This window comes from Lepisma saccharinum, chromosome 14, assembly GCF_977018435.1.
Source record: "Lepisma saccharinum chromosome 14, izLepSacc3.1, whole genome shotgun sequence".
In the NCBI taxonomy this organism is placed as follows: domain Eukaryota; kingdom Metazoa; phylum Arthropoda; class Insecta; order Zygentoma; family Lepismatidae; genus Lepisma; species Lepisma saccharinum.
In genome coordinates, this window is record NC_139242.1 from 30,515,276 (window position 1) to 30,538,610 (window position 23,335).

Genomic DNA, 23,335 nt, shown 5'->3' on the forward strand with positions numbered 1-23,335 from the left:
ATAGGGCACAAATCATTACACTGGACGCTATGGCACTCTCTCTTTTACAACTTTTTTCATTTAGATCGTTCGGAGTATAGGGCAGACTCCCACCGCCGCACCCTAGCTACGGCTATGAACTTGACCAGACTGAGAAAAGCAGGTATTGCGAGCGAACCGAACAAGAAAATTTTACGAAATGTATTTTAATTTGCATAAAATTTGAAATCGAAGGGGGTAATTGCTCCTCTATGCCCCACTTGCAGGTGCCCTTGGCCGTCAAAGTCCCCCCCTATAATTGACTTCCTTCGAAGGTTGGGGGGCATACCCCCGTGGTTGCGCCACTGTGCAAGGGCTGAGTTCATTTTCGAACAAAGTTATGAAGTAGAATATTTCCAACTTGCGAAGGGCAGATGGATTAAACGAACTCAAAGATATCGCTTCGTAACATTTATGTAATTTGGCGGATATTTCACAATTCTTGTGTTAGCACACGAACAATCGCGATCATTTCTCCAGCTTTTTAAAGTAACATGTCCCAGATACTTTTGCGGAAGTTCTAGACAAAGCTTTTTTGAGGAATTTCAAGCAGGAGCTTTATTCGGTATTTCGCCGCGTAAAAGCGTGCAGAAAGGTATTTCAGGTGATGGTTCAGCTCAAATATCTTTCATTTGTACAGGTGCCTACCATATATGGAGAATCAAATATTAAAATGTTTAACCAAAGTTACAGCAATCCCATTCTGTCCAAGATCCAAACCTAAAAAGGTGATCCAAATCTCCTCGGAATATCATAATAATATTCAAAAATTGAATTTTCAGAAAACTTATCCAGGCTATATTGTTGCCATTCGAGACTAGGATTGGTAACCTAATCTTTTCATCGTTTTTCGATTCGAGGAACTACGAGTCGCTTGCATACAGTGGGAAACTATTCACTGACCTTTAATAGTTTGCCTTTCTATCTCCAAGAGACTCACATCTATCTAAGGTTGGTTTCCAATAGGAAAATGAGATAGTAAATACGCCACTGGTCTAGGCTATATTCATAAGTGTTACTTATAATAATAAATACAGAGATTCTTAAGGCTGTAATGAGACTTGTGATGACAAACAATTACATCTAATAGACATTAGTTGAAGCACTAATATGTTGATAAAAAGTTTCAAGGGAAAATGCATATTACTTGTTAATTGCTTTCTCTAGTGTATTAGTTATGTACCGTGCGTCCATTTCGATCTGCAGCCGAGAGATCGGGAGAAGCGTGGCGGGCGGCACTGAAGGAGATGCCGACATTTGCGGCCTGAAATGCCCGCTTATTTTTATGGACATATGCAGACATTTATATAAATATTGCAAAACGAGCACTAACCTGTGTTATAAGAGTATGGTTTTAATTTTAGTAGCTTAGTGACTGTATGTGCCGATGATTTTGACACGCCCACCTCTTGTGAAACACGGCGTAGAGGTTTGTTTGGAGAACGTTCTAACGCTGCACCAATATCATCGAGTTTTGCTTCGGTTAGAATCGGTCGTTTTTGCTTAGGTGTTTTAAAATTTAACGATACAGTTTCTCGTAATTTAAGGACAAGATGTCTAACCGTATCTCTGTGTGGAGTTGAAACGCATGGGAATTTCTGTACAAATTACCTACACACGTCACGACACGAGTTTGTTTTCACGTAGGCACGTGTCATACATAAAAAAATCTTTGTTCTAACGTGAATCTTGCGGCTGGCATTCCAATCGTCTCACTGACACGTCACACATACACACTACAATAACACAAACAAGTAACTGCAAGTAACCAAGAATAACACTCTTGCGCACAGTACGAAATTAACACGCTCTTGGTTTACATTGCTCGCCACTATATTTACAACTCTGTCTTCATCTAGTCGCGAAGGAACAAAAAACTCGAGCTCGGAGATTTCGGATTGCAAGGAAGCTCACGAACACTATTGACTTTTAACGGTTTCTTCTACAGCGTAATCTTGATACAGTGTTGCACATTCAAAACCTCCAAACGATCCCCATCGGCACAAAACTCTGTCAAGGATATAAACTTAAGCAGGACGTTACTGGTCAAAACTATGATTAAAATGTTTTATTATCTGTGGCTCTTAACATCGTTTCTAAAGCGTATTTATTTGTGCATATAAGAGCAGAACTTGGATGAATTACAGAAGAACTTTCCAGCTTGATCATTACCAGTGCGTAGTTAGAGATTGGTTAGTTCATTGAACTCTCCAGCCTAATTATTGCCTATTTTTGTGGGAGCAGGAAAAGGTTTATTATCTATTTCGTTATGTGCTATGTGTTTAGCATTTCGTTTTCTCAGTTTTAACCTCTTTCTGGTAAGAATCAAGTGTTTTTTTTTTGTTTTTTTTTGTTTTTTTTAAGTAGGATCCCAACTTCAGTTTGTCTCATAAACAAATTAAAAGGACGCAAACTTTTCGTTTTTATGAAAAGAAAGGCAATAGTAACTTCTAGATCTCGTCTTCATGAAAGGTTCTGGATTCAAGCCCTAGCAAAGGCATAAACGCTTCAATGTATTTGTTTCCTCATCCATTTCTTCGTTGCGCATTACGAAGGACATGAACGCTATAAAATGCAAGAATACAACAATAAAGAAACACAAGCAGATGAAAATTCTAGACGTGACCTAATAATTATAGAAAAATTCCAGAACAATGTCAACCTTGATGGTCAAAATTATATCAGAGAAGAGCAATGTGCTGTACTGTACATTGTTTAGAAGGAGAACATCTTTACATTTCGAATACACAATACACGTATTTCTAAACTTTAAAATTTGTCTGTAAAAAAATATACTCCATCAAGTCTTAAGATTGCGAATATACATGTGTTTCTCAACTTCAAAATTTGTTTGTAAAAAAAATCACTAACTTTGATTCAGATAATCCATATTAATATGTTGCCAATTATGTCAGTCAGTTACTGTTTATTTTTATAAAGTGATGTCAGAATACATTTGAAGAGATTTTGCTATGCAAGCAGAAAGACTACTACTTGTAAATTTCTTGGGTTATATTGCTTTCATTATATGTTTCACGTAACATCGTAAAATAGAAATAAAACTGCTTCTAAAATGTTAGTCTGTTAGCTCTGGAATTGCTACTCTTGTTTTTCCGGCTGAACTTCCGAGCCAATTATGCAACATAGTAGTAAGTCGAGACAGGCTAAATTAATCGAAGGGATAGTGTTATAGGAACGGTCCTAACGGGTGAACAATTGAGAGGTCAACGACATTACAACGCAATCTATTGGCATTCACTCCACGCCTGCATGCTTAAGGCCGGCGTCCCCTATAAAAGGTAAGGTTCGACTTAATGCGCAAGTAGGTCTTAATTAGATTATAATCTGATGCATGATGTTGAATAATGATTATTTCAAGGTGCAGTCGAGGATGTGATTCATTGCTTCAGCTCCGAATTCGTTGCCTTTGCAACTTCACTGAGTTTTCTGAAGGCGTATAAAGGCATCGACTTGTAGGTAACAAGGCAATTCTGCCCTCCCCTAAATCCTCAACAAGAGCAGAAAGTATATTGTATGTATAATGTCGTTTATGTCAAGCTTGACCCCCCCCCCTTAAAGTGTATCCCAGGTGTCTTTGATTGATATGTTTTATTTTACTTCGCTTTTCTGCTGACACTTTCGTTTAAACTTGAAGATAAGGATGAATAGTGATAAGATGAAGGGACAGTGACGTGCGGTGACGTCGACACTTGGGGTAGCAATGAGTGGCGTGCCCAACGGGTCATAACCCCCCCCCCCCTTTAGGGCCCAGTATTCCTAAAAGAAGAACGTCAAATACAGGAAAAATTGCAAAGTTAGGAATGAGTACAAAAAATTGTACACATAACTTCCACCCACTTGATTTGACTACTGAGCCAGACATGCCGGATTTGAATCTCGGCTTGGCAATGGGTGATCTTTGTGTGTCTCTTCATCAATTCTATCGTATCGTCTTCGCGATTAGCCAAAAATGGCGGAAAGCGAAGTAAAATAAACCAAATCAAACAATCAATCAATGAATGATTTGATTTGATTCGCTTTTTTGACACATTTGGTTAATCGCGAAGATGATACGACGAAATTAATGAAGGGACAAACACAAAGAACACCCATGTCCAGGTAGGGGTTCGAACCCGGAACTCCTGGTGTTGTAGCGCGTTGTGGTAACCACTCCCCCCCCCCCTACCTCGCGGTTGGTTCATTTGATGTTTTAAGTCCATTTTATACACAGAAAGGCTAATCGGGACTAGACCTATAGTTTAATGTGGGATCCGAACCACTATATACCTCCATCGGGTACAGACCCGGGACCACTTGCACTCCTCCACAGAGGTCGGCCGACAATAAACATGTGAGGAAGGCGCTAACCATTCGGATACCTGCGTATCGGTAAAGCAAACTGCATTTTTCCTGAGTAGTAATTTTCAATTGAATTTTTGAAATACCATCTTTATATATGATTAACGTTTTTTTCAAAAAATTTGCATTGCTTGATTTCCCTAATTTCCCCATCTCACGATCTCCTTACTGAAGGATCCGGGCTGTAACTATTTAGGTGGGTACTCAAATAATAAGCAAAAAAAGGGAAGTCGCGTAAAGAGGCCGTGGAATCAAGCCCTGGCCTTTGCATGAGTGTTTCTTTGCAACCAATCTTCACCAGTTTAATTTAATCAACGTTCATCGTCATGGCAGAAATTAGGTAAAGCGATGGATGAGAGAAGAAAATACAAATAATTTCTTCCCAGTGCATCTGCAGGGCACTGTGAAATCAGGAGCCTAGAATTCTCTGTTCATGATTGTCCCTTACGACTTTCCAAGCTCTTAGCCACTTATTCCGATTAAATCTATACAGCTAGAAAAAGCGATGGGTAATAAAACACACCTTTAAACAAACCTTTTTTGTACTTTCTTCAATGATATTCATTTGGCTTTTTGAGTTCTGGGATACATTTTTCATTTCTAATTTTTTCATTATTCACTGCAGGCAGAGTACATCACATAAGAACAAGAATGCACGCTCGTCATGAATTCCGGCCTGAATTGTTCTTTGTGAGGTCCGTTCATCAGTTTCATCATATCATCACTCATCCTCATTTTCGCGATAACCAAATGTGGCAGAAAAGCGAAGTAAAATAAACGAAACCAACAACAAGAATTAGAACGCGCGTTCACTTGCCCAAATAAGTACATCCGTATTTATGATTGTTTAGGTTATCCATTTTTTTATTGGAGGCCAAGAGATTAGTATATTTAAATAAAACACTACTAAAACGAGAACAAGAGAGAGCGTGAGCTAATATTTGTTAATTAATCATTATATATTCCATATTTTATAAAAAGCATGGCCTAACATTTTTGTCTGCACATAAGACGTTCCAATTGCATAAATAATAAAAGTACATCCCATATTATACAACGTGTAAAAAGTAGTGTAAATACAGAGAACATAAATACTGCAGAAAAATTTCCCCTTAGTTCTTTAGAGGATTTACAAAGGAAGCGAAGGGAATCCAATCCCCTATCTGACCTATAGGAGATAGACTGGAGGACCTGAAAGCACGGGCTTTCAACCATTGGAGCGGGTTCGAGGGGGCAAGGGAGGTAGAGGCAGAAATCTTCCCTTTCCCTTCGAAAACCCGTTTCTACCTGGAACTGTGAGGCGGAGAAAGAGCGAGCACCGAGGGACGAGAAGCGCGTGAAAAAAAAGTGTTGCATATGAACTGTGGCTTCAACAAAACAATAAATATTGTGATTTGAAAATAATTATAGAGATTTGAGATTGATTGATCTATCTCTGCTAGACTAGCTACTCCTCAGTGCACGTCACTGTGAAGGGACAATCACAAACATACACGGGCACAACACAAACAAGGATTATACTTGCAGTGAGTCCAGACGCCAGAGCCTTGTTAGTCTGTAAAATGACTCCTCGATGACGTAGTGGTGAAGTCGTCGCATTGTAATCCAGGAGTTTAGAGTTCGACCAAGCCCAATGTTAAACAGGCAAAATACTTGTGTACTTTTGTACAATATTAAGTTGATTCATTTTCGCAGAACTTGCATAAAGATATGGATTAATTGTGATCATGCAGCTTTGCGTTGATAGTGTTTTCGAAAATGTATGTGTACTACTGCTAATACAAATACCCATAAACATAATGAACATGGATTTTCATCCACATCAACTGGATCCAACAACCATTTTGGAATTCAATAATTAATCCATTGAAAAATACATTAATTTCTGTAGTAGGACAGTTTCTTTGACGCAGATTTTAGGGATCTTAACTAGACATACGATATATAATGAGTGTTGTTAGATCTCTATTCTTATAATGTAATTTGCCTAAATTAATAAAAATATTATTATTTACATAGTTATCAATCTTATTAACCTATTAATTATAAACGTTATTATTATAGATCCACCAAAGGCATTTCAAACCCTGGCAGGGGAGCAGTGGCGCTAGTGTCGCTAGTTAAAGTTACGGGAAGACTGTAGTTTGCATATTTTCCGAGTTTCAGAAGTCTTGGCGCCGCTATATTAGTGATATTATGTGTGTTCACTTGCTTCGGACCCTTCCTAATCTCTCTGGTCAGCCTCCAAAAGTTATAAATTGGATTACATTATAAACAAATACAAACAAAAGACAATACCTTTAGCATATGCCGTAAAATTCAGCATCCGATGCTTACGGGTCATTTCAAGCCAAATCAGAACAGAAATGCGGAGTTTTCAACCCGACCCCCTACAAATTTCTTGGTTACTTGCGTGAAATTTCAGCTCCCTGCACCATAATGCTAGGACCATTCAATCTGAAGAAAGTCGACTTCACAGTTCCTGCCACCTGTCCTCAGATTTGTTATTCAATTTTTCTCGGAAGGCACGGTTGGTTGTGTAAAGTAAATGCATCGAACCACCTCATCCAGGTAAAAATTCCCTTTTTTCTTTTCCCATGAAAGGAAGGGAGAAGAATGCGTTAACATCAAAGGACCTTTCTTTTTGTGGTTCACCAAGCGGAGTTTCGGTCGAGAGCCCTTCAGGAATGCGATTCACAAGCCCCCATCTGTCTGGATGATGGTCTTACCGGATGACTGCAGCGGCCAACCACATTTGAAGGTGGGGGGAGATTTCTGTTGTGACCTTGAGAACGACGACCTTGGGGGCTTCAGTAGGTTTTCGTTTTTTTAGGTCCGGTTGCTTCGCGCCAAGTGGTGTGTGTGTTCTCAATGCTGCATTGGCGCTTTACACCCCATTCATTTCATTAATTTGTGATGATGTGATATTTTCGACAGCAGTCACAGAGGAGACTGTCAAAGTTGTTGACACCGAGCATCAACTTTCGTGACAGAATATGAAGTGTCTACTCTTTTGACCTGTCAGAATGAACTTTGTGGGTGTTTTTGGCGGCATTTGAATGGGGAGCAACTATGTCTGAGAAGAAGCTAATCTATTATACTGTGGCTGAACCAATCAGGAGTTGCAGGCAATGATTTACATATGTAGAGGTTCTCCAGGGGTAACGAAATCGCAAAGCCCCATTCACTCATCCCAAATGCACATTCCAACTGGTCCCGGGTTCGATTCCCGGTGGAGGCACATAGTGGTTCGGATCTCACATTAAACTGTAGGTCCGGGGTGTAAGGGGTACCTTCCACGTAGGGGCCCAAAAGTCAACCTCACTTCCACGTAGTACACCCTGGACTGTAGACTAACGAGGCTCTGGCGACTGGCACTATGGCAAGTATACTTTTGTGTGTGTTGTCCTGTTTTTTGTCCTTGTGTGTGCTGAGTGTCCGTTTAGAGCCTCAGCTTTTAACATAAGTCCGAAGATTTTAAGATTTTTAGTTATGCAACGTTAGAGTTGTCATTTGTAATGATAAGAGGCTGGCCCCTGTATAATGTGACGCTGCAAAATAGCCTAAGTGCTGACGCACCCAAAATTTTAAATTCAAATTCAAATAAACTGTAGGTCCAGCCTTAATGTGCATAAAGTGGGCTTAAAAAAAACATCAACTCCATCCGTATTTAGTGGGGCGTAAGGGTAAATTTCAAGCCAAAATGATCATACCTGGGACCTTTGTAAAAAATTCTAGGGGGATTGAGGACTTTTCACTGGTTTTAGGGAGTTTTGGTGTATGTGGATAAGCCACGTTCACCACCAAAATTTTTCCACAAAAGGCCAATTTGTGGTCATTTTGGCACCAAATTGACCATATTCCCCTAAAAGGACCTTACTTATCTATAGGGAAAAATCTGTAAAAGCCTCTGCCACTACTGAACTGTATATAACTTATCTCAAATGGCTAGTTCTTTCTAATATATATTTTTTTTTATCACATTCCACCCATCTCCCAATTCTTTGGCCCCTTTTAAAGCAAGTTTTTCTTCCTCCTGGTAGTCTGGGGCTCCCTCTTAAATCCGTTTGTGTGTTTGAAATCGAGGCCAACTTTATGTACATATAGGGTAATCGGAACTGGACCTACAGTTTAAAGTGGGATCCGATAGAGTATGTGCCTCCACTGGGTATCGAATCCGTGCCTGAGGAGTTGTGCAAATAAAGTCGACGAGTGAGCATCATAATGCTTAATTCCGATCGATATATTTTACTACACTCTTCTGCCACTTTTAGCTAATTGCGAACATGGGGGATGAATGATGATAAGATGAAAGAAATGAAGGGACAATCGCAAACACATATGGACAGGACAGAAGTCCCATAGAGTATTATACTGGTCATAGGTCCAGTCGCCAGAGCCTCGCTAGTCTGCAAAATGCAGCCCAGGGCGTACTGGAAGGGAGGTTGACATTTATGTACTTTCCCGGTTTACCCCTGACACCCTATAATGCTTACTAGTGAGGCACTTTCGCCTATTCAGGATCTTCCTTGGTTTGGTTTTCCCTTTACTTCGTATATGCCTCTTATGAGAGCCAAAGGCAGTCAGATACTGGAATCTGATTATCTTCTGCCTCTACACGGTTCAACTTTCCTACATAACTGTTCAAACTGAACACACATAAAGATGTAATGTGGTCTATCAACTGTGTATTTTTGTTTAAGAAATGATATTGTGCAACATATATTTTGAATTTTATAAAACGTTTCCGTTTGTGGAGGAAGCCTCTCAAGTTTATAACTTGATGAAGGTTCCTACCTTAACTGATATTGTGCGAGGGCCTTGTGGAATGCTTAAGGTGCAACAGGTGTGAAGCACAGGACGAAGCTGAATGGGTGTCCTTGTTCGAGCTGCGGACCGTTAGCTCGTAGGTGTATATTTTTTACCATTTGAATGACTCGTGATTTTTTCCCCCTATTCCAACGTTGAACACTCCAGTCTTGAACTGAAGACTCCATTTTTCTCGCATTGATTCTGCACCTTCCGGATCTTGTTTTCAAAGTTTGCTTCTGTCTGGTTGTTCTGAACGAAGCTGCTTGATAATGATAATCGTATTTTACAGTTGCTTTTCAAGTACCAGTAACTGTAACCGAGTTACTTTTTAAAATGAGTAACTGCAAGTCAGTTACTTTTTGAACCAAGTAGGCTAACTGTAAGTCAGCTAGTTTTAAAAAGTATATTTCCGAAGACACACCAAACCACAACACAACTTCGCCTTTTCAATGTTATCTCTCTGTCGATGCACAAATATTGCTTGGTAAATTGTCCATGACTATTTTCATTATTTTTTTCTCTTGCATCCTGTGTTTCAAGGAGTGGATTTATATGTACACTGGTGCAAAGGTTACAAGCAGCTTGTCTGGCATTTTGTTTCAATTCTTGACGCCCTCATTGCGTAAAACGAAGAGAATAAACAAGGTGATGGACAATTTGATTGGTAATACGTATGCATCCCACTGTACACTCAACGGCAAAAGAAACAGTAGGCGAATTCTCTATCGCCATTTTCATTCAGTATGTTTTCCATGTGATGAAATGATGAATTGAAATAAAAAAAAGTCAATAAGCAGAGGCCAACACCTGCTTCGAATCAACAGAATTCCATTCCTTAAAACAACACAGGATATAGGATAAAAATTAATGCAAATAGCGACGGACAATTTGCCTATTGTTATATTTGCCGTTGGCTATACATGTGAGGAAGTTGTAGTGCTATTTCCAGAGGGTACTCAACGTTCCTGGCATGGCACAGACAGAACTAATTTTCATCTTGTTTCTTGGGTACAAGTCGGCTCGTGAAAAGGCGGCCCAGCGTGCTATTACGTCACGTGAAACTCACCTATTGACAGGAAATTTTGAGGGTGCGGAAATTAAAACCGAGGTTTCTTCCATACTCTCTCGAACCTCTCCCCCTTTCTTCGTGCCCCTACGACCTGAACCAAGCTCGAGTGAGACGGTCACGAAATGTGCAGACTGATGTCCTTTTCCAAAGCGTTACTTTCTATGCTAATGCAAAAGGCCATGCCTTTTTTCCCCAGTAACACACATTTACGACGATATGGTTTGCATAAACATCAGGATCTGTGCGTTCTGGGTTCTCACATAAAAAAGTTTCACGTATGACCCACACTCGAATTTCTTCCCACGAGTAACAATGCACGCGAAGAGCGGCAAGGAAAAGTAAAATGACTCTGGCAGCGAAACAAAGGCTTTCGAAAGAAAATAAAAATATATTACTCGAATCAAGAAAACAACGGTTAATGAAATTCATTTGTCACTTTCCACGGGTGGTTTACGATATAAGTCCTGGTGCCTGTACAACACTTAAGAAATGACCTGACTGCGAACAATCTAAGCTTTATATGCGCAGATATTCCTCCAAACGTGATTCCACTCATCTATTGTCATCTTAATTTCAGGGTGTGTATTCTAGAGTCGTTTTCACGTTCAGAAGACACAATGGGCTCTTATGGGCAATGCTTTTCTTATGGAAAATACGAGCGCGCTGTTGTGAAATTTCTGGATTTACAAATTTACCTGCAGTTTTGCAGGAAATTTTGTAGAGAATACGATGGTGAACACAAAAAACTGGTAACTTGCTTACATAATTTTAGATAAATTAAAAACGCAAATTTTCCGTGAAAACACAATTTTTACATTGTTTTCATTCCTAACGTTGAAACATGCCGTAAAATTGAAGCATTCATTATGAAAAAAATTGACACTGTTTTTTAATTGTCATAGGTGATGGTGGTACTCAGAATTTATCAATACTTTAAAGCATATTCGCATTAAAAAATATTCAAATAAAGTATGTGGAGATTTTTTATATTCGTGCAGTAGAAAATGTCGTCGCTGGCCATTTTTTGTTCTGTAATTCCAAGTAAAAACTTCCAGCGACAAAGTTGTGGAGAAAATAATGAAATTATTTTTTATAACCACTCAAAGGTTCCCAGAAATATTACTTCCATGCATTTGGGGTTTCTTTTTAACCCGAACCGCGCGCGAAGTAAGGAGACGTTGTCTGGCCATCTTGAGCCGACTCACCGCAGCATTCCGGCTATCACCACCAAGTTTTCGAGTTGTTATTTTATTTCCATTCAGAAAAAATATGAACTTCATGCAGTTTGTTATAATAGAATTGAAATTACTTAAATTTAATAATTGACAATTATTTCCAATGCTGCTGTTGTGAGCAACATTAGTGCTGTCGCAAATACACGTTGTTTTCGTTTACATTACTGTCGACATTAATACTGAAATGAAGATCACCTATCAGTTTCCAACGTACACATAAATTCATAGACACCATATTAACCTTTGAAAGGCTTTCCAACACGTGACAAAATATGGGGCTTCAAGATAGAAATATGACATGCCTTGCTTGAGTCATTCACGTCTTATCAGTTCACGTGGGCCATAACTCATTTGTTTGTTTGGGTTGCAACTTGAATCTAACCCATGTGCCAGGTTCCCCTTACTTGAGTGAGAGATCTACTTTGGTCTGTTTAGACTTTTTCCCTCTCCCGAAAAAGTGTTTTCAGTTGTGTGAGCTCTCAGTGATTTTTACTTTTTTAAGTGATTTCTGAAGTGTCATATTCGTGCATTACACTCGCGTGTGTAGTGATCGCAATGGATCATAGTAAAAAGGGTAACTGTAACGTTCACAGTATAATATTAATATTAATAATTACATATAATTATCATTATATATACAAAATACGTAACACCTTCATTGTGAAGGAAGGTCATCATTTCCCGGCGACATGAGCTAGCGCTGTATTGGCAACACTGTGCGGTTTCTCCATAAGCGCCGTTGTGTCTTCTGAACGTGAAAACGACTCTAGGAGAAGGTTAGTATATAAGGGGCAGAGAAGATTTGCCCCTATGCTATCCTAGGCTATAGCCTAAGGGTCGCAATTCCTATCAAAAGGAGAGGAGGGTTACTTATATCTTTTTAGTAGTCAGTCCTCATTTTGCCATATTTTCCTACCTTTGACGTTCTTTTTTTTGTAGGAATACTGGGCCAAAGGGGGGATTATGATCCCCCAACTAACTCCCCCTCTTGGACAGCACTCCACTGCTTCCAACAAGCGAAAATGGACGAGCAAATAACAAAAACAACTTTGGTACTACTTTACTATACCGGAGACACCTATCAATGATTTATTTCGCAATTTTTTACATTGCTAACGTACTATTCTGCATTGCGGAACATTTCTTTAGGTGAAATAATGAATTTCTAACGAAACTAATGTCTATTTCTTACATTAACGAGTACTTCCTGTTGTTCCTTATTTCCCACAAACCATCCACGGGTAGCCCCAAAAACCGTTGACGTTAGCCCAAAAATTCACGATAGCCCCACGAACCATCACGGGGACGAGGTATGCCTACTAGGTTAGGTTAGGCCTGTTAGGTTAGGTTCCATTAGCACTCCTTTCGTTCAATTTAGCATATACGGACAACATCAGCTTGTAGCAACAGCAATAGCGCGTATTGTGCTCTCGTGCAGAAAGCAAATGGCGGCAGCAGCAATAGCACGTCGGAAATAGATTTTCGTAGAAAACCACATGCATTCGCATTAAAATGGATCAAAACTACATCCCCGAACATCAACAACGCTACAGAATATGATTGCGTAAGTACTTTCTCCTGTAAATTTGAAGAAATCCGTCTCCGGTATAGTAAAGTGTTACCAAAACTTTGTTAGATGTCACAATAAGACAAACTCTGAATTCATTAAGCAATTGCATGAAATATTCTCTCTTTTTCGTAAATAAACAACATTGAAGATGGCGTGAAAAGATGTTCATGTAGTCATCAATCCTGACCAGCCCCCCAGTCACGACGAAAATATATTTCAGCCAACCTTTGTAATAATTAGTTCTCTGTAGGAACATAGAGAAACAGATGGCAGGAAAGGTGGCGGAAGACCAGCCTAATTAACGCCTCACAATTATTAATGTCACGTGCATTTTCGTTAGCAACCACCAACTTAATATTCCATCCCGTTATAAATGCGTGCTAAAATCGCGTGAGGAGAGAGATAAAATCACCTGCGCCACATTCAAACAAATTTTGGGTCGTTCAAGTTGACGCCTACTTTCTGTTCCTGATAAGACATTAGCTTTTCTTTTGTTTCAGAATATTAACCAATGTTTGTAAGTAACAACTTACTACGGTACAAGTAAGGTACCTAAACTCAATATGGCCTACCTAAGGTTTGAGATTGTTTCTAATGGTGTACAAAGTCAAAAAGGCAAGACTAACATCATTTACAAACCAATAAACAAGGAAATGACGTGTCATAATTTGTCACCAGAAGACCATGGATTACACATCACAGTCTGGGCAAACGAAGGGTCCTTCATCATCCTTAGTGACTCCCACACACACTACGTGAACATAAGAATAAGAAATGTCACATTTGCGCAGGTTCTTCACGAATATTGAGACTACCTTACGAAGTGTTTCGTTATGAACAGGATTTCGACAGAATAGGTCGTCCCTGTTTCAATAAAGCAACGTTATTTATGACACTTAAATTGTTAAGTTGAAAATTTATAACACGGTGGAAAAGCAAAATTTGGTAACCCTATTTCTAACTATGTATTCTCAGGGTACTAAGGTGAAAGGGGCGTCTTTCCTAAGTGCATTTGGAGAATTCAGTGTATTTTTCCATATTACTTTTTGTTGTAATAATATTAATATATGAAAACTTTATTATGTACCTGAGACATAAGTAAAATATATGTAAGGCTTCGTATATTTATGTTTTGGCAATTAAATGATAATTGATTGTGTATAACTTGTTTTCATGAAATTTTCAGCAATAACTTACTGCTTCTCTTCAAGTTCTAGTGACTATAATTAAGTTATTTTAAAATTAGTAACTGTAACTCAGTTATTCTTGAAAAGTAACTTTACAAACACTGATATTAATCCTAGCAATGCTAAGGGGCGCTAAGAGACCCTCAGATAATGATTTATGTCTTTCTTCCTTTTCACAAAGAGTTAAAAACAATAATTTGTGTAGGCATCCCCCATCCCTCAAACTCGACAAAGCATCCCCCAGATAGGAATTTCCACTTCGAGTACTAATATAACAATTCAAATTTTGGAATGCAAATAATATAAAACATGCATTATTTTCTGAAATAGAGTTAATGTTGTAAATTGTGGTTTTGTATATTAATTAATGATCACAATAACAAATGTTTGGGTCTCCTCGATGGCGCAGTGGTAACGTCGTCGCCTTGTAATCAAGGGGTCCCGGGTTCGATACCGGTGGAGGCACATATTGGTTCGGATCCCAATTTAAACTGTAGGTCCAGTCCCAATTAGCCTTTCGATGCATAAAGTGGAGTTAAAACAACCAATCAATCAATAACAAATGTTTACACTAAAAGTTCATAAAATTAAAATTTTGAACATGGGCTAAATAGCAGGTGTTATTTGCACAAACACATTATTTAAGGGTAAAGGAATGTAACCTTATTTATTTTTTAGTGCTAATTGAGTTTTTGTTTTATCAACGATTGTAAATTGTTATTTTCTTCTTTTCAGGGCGTTACCCTGGTTGGGACTTTCTTCCCTGACAGGCTTCCTAATTGGCCCTTCGGTAGTTTGGCTCTTTGGGCAAGTTTGGTTCAGGATTCAATGTTGCCAGCTGTGTTGGCGCTGGTGGATACTAACTTTGCTCCTTGGGTCGTTCGTGTGTACAGCAGACAATCATTAGATTCACAAAAGACGCCTCCACAAGTCCCTCCACCACCAGCTCCAGGTAAGTTATGTTTTAAAGTGAATTATTTAATATTATTATTTCATTGTGTAAGTACTTTAAAACTCTAATTGTACTGTGTTGCCTCCATAAGCGTGCAGTGGGTGCAGAACTCCATCTGTTTTCTCTACAGACATTTGCATTTACAAACATTTGAACCTTAATGAAATTAAAATCTATAATAATTCTCAGATTGATTAATTTTGTTATTACATGGAGCAGTAACATTTTTCGTGGAATGCCCCAACAATGAATAGCACCAGACCACAGGTTTCTCAAACATACAAACTGCTTCGACAGAAGAAAATCTCTAAGTTTGTCTGTGACACATCAAGTTCTTTCACGATTTTTCTTTTGTCCTTTTCCTTGTGGCCCTGATAACGGAAAAGGCAAAAATCCCTCACTGAATATGTAACAGTCACCACCGAAGAATGTTCACACAACATTCTTGGAAAACCAAAGATTTTTTTTTCTATCACTGCTCAGGATGATCCCACATCTGCTCACATCTCCAAAATATTTCTGCTCGATTTTCAAAGTTACAAATCCAAACATGTGCATGTACTCGGCTTTGTTAAGAAATGCCACGTTGTTATCATTGGAAATACATTCGGTGGCTGCCGAAACAACTGACGCCCGAACACAAAGGAAAACGCATGGTCACGGTGCTGACATTTCTGCAGCGTTACCATAATGATGATGATTTTCTCAACCGGGTCATCACAGGGGATGAAACGTGGGTTGCATACAACACCCCAGAAAGCAAGCAGCAGTCCATGCATTGGCGTCACAGTGGATCTCCATGCAGGACGAAGTTTAAACAGACTGTGTAGGCGCGAAAAGTGATGTGCACGGTGCTCTGGAACAGACAAGGCATTCTGCTCATCGAGTTTCTGCCCAGAGGTGAGACTGTGAACTCTAACCGTTACTGTGAAACACTGGGGACATTGCGACGAGCCATTCAGAATAAGCGACGCGGTAAGCTCAGTGCCGGGGTGATCTTGCTGCACGACAATGCGAAGCCGCATATGGCTAGGCGCACTGGAGCCCTTTTGGACAGGTTCGGTTGGGAGGTGTTCGATCATCCATCGTACAGCCCGGATCTCGCTCCCAGTGATTACCACCTGTTCTTGCACCTGAAAAAGTTCCTGTCCGGTCAACATTTTCACAGCGACGAAGAGGTTCAGACGGCTGTCACACAGTGGTTCGGCGCCCAGGTGGCGGACTTCTACGACGCAGGTATACAGAAGTTGGTCCCACGCTATGACAAGTGCCTGAATTCCGGCGGGAATTATATTGGCAAGTGCTGTATCTGTGACAATAAATCACTGAATGAAATAATGATTCCTTTTTGTGCACGACCCCAGGGAAACTTACTTTCTGGATGCGCATAATACATGAAGTTTGAACAAATGTTAAATGGATTTAAAGACAGCTTTGTCCATCACAATGATGAACAATGAAAAATTCAGTACAGAGAGAGAGAGTCATATGGAGTGCAAAAATATTAACTATATCCTTCCCGCAACCACCACCACAACTCACTTTGACGAAATTTCTAAAAAATTCTAGGCATGGAATTGGTATCACCCATTCACCACAGTTCAACATGGGCGTCCGGAAGGGGGGGCAAGGGGGGCCGTGGCCCCCCTGGGAAATGAAAGTCAAGCAAAAAATATGTATTTCACACATATAATTTCATTTTAGCCACAATAATATGTGTTAATTATTGCATGAACACCATAAATTCAAATTTAAGCAATGTTTTTTTTAGGGAACAATACTATTTTGGGGGGAAATTTGCCTTCGTTTGCCCCCCCTGGAAAAAAATACCTTCCTTGCCCCTCCCTGGAAAGAATCCTGCGGACGTCCATGCAGTTCACTACACACTGCATTTCTTGACATTAAACTTTTGAGCTGCAGTGACACCACTTCATGAGTTGGCTTCCTTGTTTGCCATAAAATTTACAAATTGATTGAGTTTTTAACATTACAGAAAGCAGTGGTTCACATACTGAGACTGTTCCAAAATTTCATTCATTTTGAAAACATGTCAATCAAAATTAATGTAAATATTGTGGTTGTGGCAGACTACATAAATCATAAAAATCAGACAATATGTCCTCAGCCATCTAGGATCACTGGGGCCCGCAGGGGAAAGCTCATGGGGCTACAGCCTCATCTGAAATTTCGATATATATATTTTTTTCCCAAATGGAAGCAGCAATGAATCAAAGTGGTAAATGCAAATCTCCTTTTAAATTACTCCAGAGTATCATTTTTGAACAACTTTTAAAATGAAGGTTAAAAATGGGTATTACAAAATACTTTATTGTGTATCCCGCCCCTCTATAACGCAGCTTTATAATTCCAGCCCCTCTGAAAAAAATCCTGCGTACGCTAGTCTCTATGGTACAATATACACTAGTCAAAACAATTAGAGGGACACCTTTTGAACGTGATATATTTCATAAACTATTTCGTTGTAAGGGAAAACACAAGTACATTCTAGTACACCAATCTTTTATTGTCAACGAACAGAAATGTAATTTACTTGCCACTTGAAGTATTCCAATTACAAATGAAAGTGTGTGCCATGGTGCTAAACCAAACTGAAACGTCCTTACAATGAGACGCTACTTCTTGATGAAACACTATTTTAGTACTTTGTACGTAAGTATGACCACCATTTGCCACTAATACTGCCGCACATCTTCGACGCATGCTTCTGATGTCCCATGAGGAAAGTTGTTCCATTCCTTGTGAAGAGCCACTTCCAGTTCCTGTAGGGTCTGGGGACTCTTGGGCGGTTGCGGACTCTTCTATCCAAGATATCCCAGATGTGTTCAATCGGGTTTAAATCTGGGTTGTTGGCAGGCCAACCCATTGTCCGAATATCGAGGTGGTGTAGGACATTCCTTGTGGCCACTGCAGTATGTGCCGTAGCATTATCGCGTTGCAGCAGAAACTCTGGGCCTCCACCAACTGCAATAGGCATCACATGATCCAGCACAACCTCCGCAATGTACCTGTCTGCATTGAGTCGGCCTATGATGGTGACAAGGTCCGTTCTGTTGTCTAAACTGATGCCACTCCAGACCGTTATCGAGCCGGCTCCAAATCTGTCGTTCTAGGACTTCAGCATTTGTAAGCCGCTCGCCAGTGCGACGATAAACACGCACCCGTCCATCACAGTTTGTTAGGCGGACACGAGACTCGTCGGTAAACAATAAGAGGACTAAAACTGGTAAACGTTGTAAGTGCCAAAAGCGAAAGTGTTGGGAAATCGCATCGTTCCGCACATCAGCCCGTAAGAACGCGCCCTTTGAACTACTTAGAGTGCTACTAGCCACATTTCACGTTTACCACATTATAAAGCATGGCACATTTCACAGTTTAACGTGGAAAACGGTGTTTGAATTATTGTGGCACTTACAGAGTTTACCAATTTTAGTCTTCAATACATTCCTCCCATAGGCGTAGCTAGAACTTTATATTTGGGTGTGCACAAAGAAAAAAAAATGAGGTCTGGTACCTTTTTAATAGCATATTTTGCAATACAATCACTTGGCCCTTTAACTGCACTGATGTTTGTAAAGGAATATAAATTCACTAAATGACAGTGTTGAAAATTTCTGAATATATGTAGTAGAAAAAAATCAAATTGCATAGAAAATACACACACACAAAATGCTCATAAATGTTACAAACATATACATCAAAATACACGTCATCTATAACAACAGACGTCTGTCAAAAGGTACAATGTTCTTAAACTCGTCAATAATTTTATTTACATCAATAGACGAAGCTTTCTTTCTGTTCCACAAATAGCAAGAGCAGGGCTTCCAATCTATCCTGCTTCTGAGTTGCTCTTAATTTAGTTTTAACTTGGGTAAGCTTGGAGGAAGCTCTCTCTCACACGTGTAGCTTGTGACAATGTATAGACGAAAGGCGCTGCAGTACAGAGTAGAATGCAGTAAATATCTTCTTTCTCCAATGACATCAAAAAATCGAAAATCTATAGACACCCGTTTCATCAGCGATAATGCACACGTTTGTACCAAGTAATGACATTTTCAACTTCTTACAAACTGCCGCTTATTTTCTCTCTTATTGAAATATCTGTCTTTAATTCTCTTTGATAAAGCAGCCAATTAGGGTGTGCCTAGGCACACCCGGCACACCCCGTAGCTACGCCTATGATTCCTCCAATGACGAAGTTGCCACTTTATGTGCTCTTGAGCAAACACTACTCGTCTTCTGCTATGCTCAGCCTCAAATCTTATTGTCTGTAGGGGCCTGCTTGATCGCAGATCCACTTCCGGAAGCCTATTTCTTACAGCCTGACTACTTACATTTACTCCAGTAGCGGCCCGGAAATCATTTTTATGATCCTGAGCAGTTGCAGTGCGGTGTCGAAGAGCACAATGTTTCAAATAACGGTCCTCTCGTGCTGTCGTCTTCCGTTTTCGACCTTGCCCTGGTCTTCTTTTGTAACTGCCAGTTTCTCTGTACCTCTTGTAAGCTCTGTCGATCACAGAAGAGGCCACATTAAACTCAGCCGTCACTGTTCTGATAGACCTCCCCCCTTCTAGCATTGTAACTGCTCGGGCCACGTCAACCTCGCTCAGATGCCTTCTGATGACTGACTAGTTGTACACACACCACAGAAACGTGTACACAAAAATACGCCCCTAGACCGTGCTTCACGTATGGACCTTTCCTGAACGGCCACTTTGATTTTGCTCGGTTTTTTTCTCCCTCATTCATGGGCGCACGAAAAATTTGTTTGGTTGATGATTTATGTACACAAACCATGAACAATCAATGTGCAACATAGTTTCTATCTGTAACCGTCGAATGTTTTCTGATTTTCGCAATGACAATAGTGTTCCTCTAATTATTTTGACTAGTGTATAAGCATTAGTTATTGGTAATATCTTTCGAATCTGAAGTTCTACAAGTCCACATTCGCTGAGATTCAAAATACGACTTAATTCTAAATTCATTAACTCAAACCTTGAATTCAGAATTCATTACCCAAATTTTCATGTGTAAATCTACCCATTACATATCCTCAATCACTTTATGTCATTCTTGTGCTAGATGCACTATTATAAATGTTCCCCATCAGTAACAATTCACAAAAAGGTTTACTTATGCTCACTTTATTAGAAAGCAAAGCCTTTGTGGGTCCAAAACATCAAGTATAATTGTTATCTCTTTCAGTATGACATTCCTTGATAATTTATTTTACTTATTTTCTTTCCAGGGTCAGACGTTAGATTTCGACTGTATGGTCAGGACATTCAAGAAGTGAAGTTTCCATTGACGAATGGGTCTCTCTTTACCAGCGTGGATGGTGGGTTGCCAATTATCCACAACTACCGCAGGGGGCAAGGTGAGTCACAAGCCATTACTTATAATAAAATAACAATCCCCAAACTGGTTTGGCAACATTGATGCTTACATTTCAAATTCAGAGAAGCTCTCATGCATCAAAACACAATTGAACTTGTTTTTTTTTTTTTCCCTTCCTTATTCTTAAATGAATACGTGCAGGGGAAATATTAATAGCGAAACCAGGTTTGGAAACATATTCTGTACTCCAGTCTGAATAAACCTTCAAGGGAAATTGTTTGACAACTGTGCTGGTTCTAGTAAAATGTTTTTTGTCGTCTACACATATGCTTTCTTACATACACAAGTGACAGTTGCTTCGGGCTGTTTCAGTGCATGCCACTTGATGCTTTATTGCAAATTGAAACATCTGAATCGCACACCAGGTACCATAAAATATTGGTTTCTTTTCCAGGTAGAAATGATCACAAATTAATTTGCCATAAATCAAAATGACGTCACTTGATATCTCCTGTAATTGATTGCATTCCTGTTCATGCTAATGCAAAGTTTTGCTTGGGCACTAAACTTCCTTGCATGAATGCAGCTGAATAGAATTCAAATTGCTTATTACATGTTGCTGTTAATTCTATCTAAGCTTGGGGAGCTGGTTTTGAAGAATAATTCTTCGTTTTCTAAATGTACCTATTACTCTGCCTATCTGTTTCATAGAATTTCTTCTATCTTATATCCTGCTTCACTCAATACCACTTGCCAGTGCGACATTTGACCAATCTTTTCAAAAACTGTGAAGTTTTGCTATCTTATTGCTTCTTCATTTCTAAAACACTTCTTGCTATTTTAAAATTTTAATTTTCTAATTTTAGTGCATGTGTACAGGGGCGCCAAGTGAAGCATTTCCTTCAGTAGAGTCAAGACCTTATCTTTGATTATATAAGCGTAGCTATTTGATTTGAAGACAGTTGGATTTGTGTAGACAAAAAATAATTGAAGTTATTGCTGCATAACATAATAAGTGTACTGCAAAATCATGTAGCAATTTAAGCTATTACTATTATTTTTTTAAATCATTATGTAGGTATTAAATAAATTCATACCTACAATAAACTTGTTCTGTAACAGAATATTTAAGGTATTTAAAAAATTAGCTTATTTTTCCTTGTTAAAACCATAAATATTCAACAAGGTCATATTTTTAGTGAGGGGTGGTGAAAAGTACAGGGAATGGGTGGTAACTGCCAGGTAAAAAGTAGAAAAAACATGCAAATACTTCTATTTTACTGTATGTACTTGTATGGTGGTGCATATTCTTAAACCACTGTAAATTTTTAAGTCTATCCATGTAAGAAAATTAATACTTAAGCATGTGGTGCCTTCAAAAAATTTGTGCACCATGATATAACTGCAAATATTCATACATCTTAAATTATACACAGAGTTATTTTCTTTTTCGTATCAGTACTTTCTCTCAGTCAACTCCAGTTTTACATACTTCCTTCAGCTTGAACGTTGTAAAAATATCATTGCATCTTCATAAATACTGCTAGGTAAAGAAGTCTGATACTTCAACATGCTGTCACAAATATGTAAATCTTTTTCTTCCTTCCATATACTCTTCTTATTTACATTTTCTAAATCAGGGATTCCCAACTTTTTACGTTCGCGGCACCCTTGAGAATGACATTTAAAACTTGGGGCACCCTCGTTAGAATTTTTTAAAAAATTTTAATCTTAGATCGAAGTGGAATATGTTATCAGGAGCAAGTTAAATTTATTGTAAAATAAATACCTACTCCAGTACTAAAGTTAGTCATTTCTTGAAAGATAATATAAGGAACAAACATCAGAATAGAATAGTTTAATACAATGGCAATCGCTCAAGAGTTTAATTTTATTAATGCGAGACTTGCGATTGATGCTCAGAGCACAAATGATTGATATCAGGTCTTACAGTTGACAATGAAACACGCATGTTATCCTCACAGTTATGCAGTCTATTTCTTGCTTTGGATTTTATTATTACCATAACAGAGAAGGCTTGCTCGCACAAATATGAAGTTGAAAAGAGGAACAAATTAAGAAGAGATGGAAAGTTTGATAGATCTCCTTTCTGAACTGTAGACTTGCAATAACCAATGCTTTTTCTTAAAAATTTAGGTTTTATTGCTTGAGGAAATTATTGTTTCCTGTCACCCCTGAATTGAAACATTCAGTTCATTTAGCTTATCTAAAATATCTGCCAAATAATACAGTTCCAAACACCAATAATCACGTAGTAGCACTTCATTAAATGTCTGATTTTCTAGAGAGTAATTAATTTGACTTAATATTTCTTTGGCCTACTTCCTAATATTTTTTCTTTTCTCCCTAAAATATCTCGCTGCACCCTGGTTGGGAATCACTGTTCTGAATCTATAATTTACAAAGTTGAATTGAAATATACAATCATCCATGTAAAATAAATACATTATTGTATTTTGTATATACTTAGGAATGTTTTGCCAAAAACTAGTGCTCTGAAATTTTGTTTGCTTATTTCTAGATGCCCAGTGTGTCCCAATTTGTATTAACCGTCCTATGAAATATGGTGAGTCATCAGGTTTTATGTTGTAAAGAATGTTTTTATGTAGGAGTCCACAGACGAAATTTTATGACCTATGGCAATACATAGAATGTATATATAACTTTGAAATCAATAAAAAATACATCAAAAGTGCCATCTGAAAAATACACAAAGGGAAGTTTTTTTTTTTTTTTTTTAGTTTGTAGGTT

The 23,335-nt window shown here is 38.7% G+C and overlaps 1 protein-coding gene across 2 annotated transcripts in view; it reads left to right on the top strand.

The window, feature by feature from the left end:
- The window catches only part of LOC145998767 (uncharacterized), a 180,049-nt gene that overhangs the window by 151,957 nt on the left and 4,757 nt on the right, over positions 1–23,335 (top strand). The window contains exons 3-5 of one of the 2 annotated variants that reach the window (XM_083135341.1): positions 14,986–15,202; positions 20,475–20,603; positions 23,106–23,150. In XM_083135341.1, coding sequence (XP_082991467.1) covers positions 14,986–15,202; positions 20,475–20,603; positions 23,106–23,150 — 391 coding nt within the window. The remainder of the gene's footprint in view (positions 1–14,985; positions 15,203–20,474; positions 20,604–23,105; positions 23,151–23,335) is intronic. The other variant, XM_083135342.1, reaches the window with a different exon arrangement.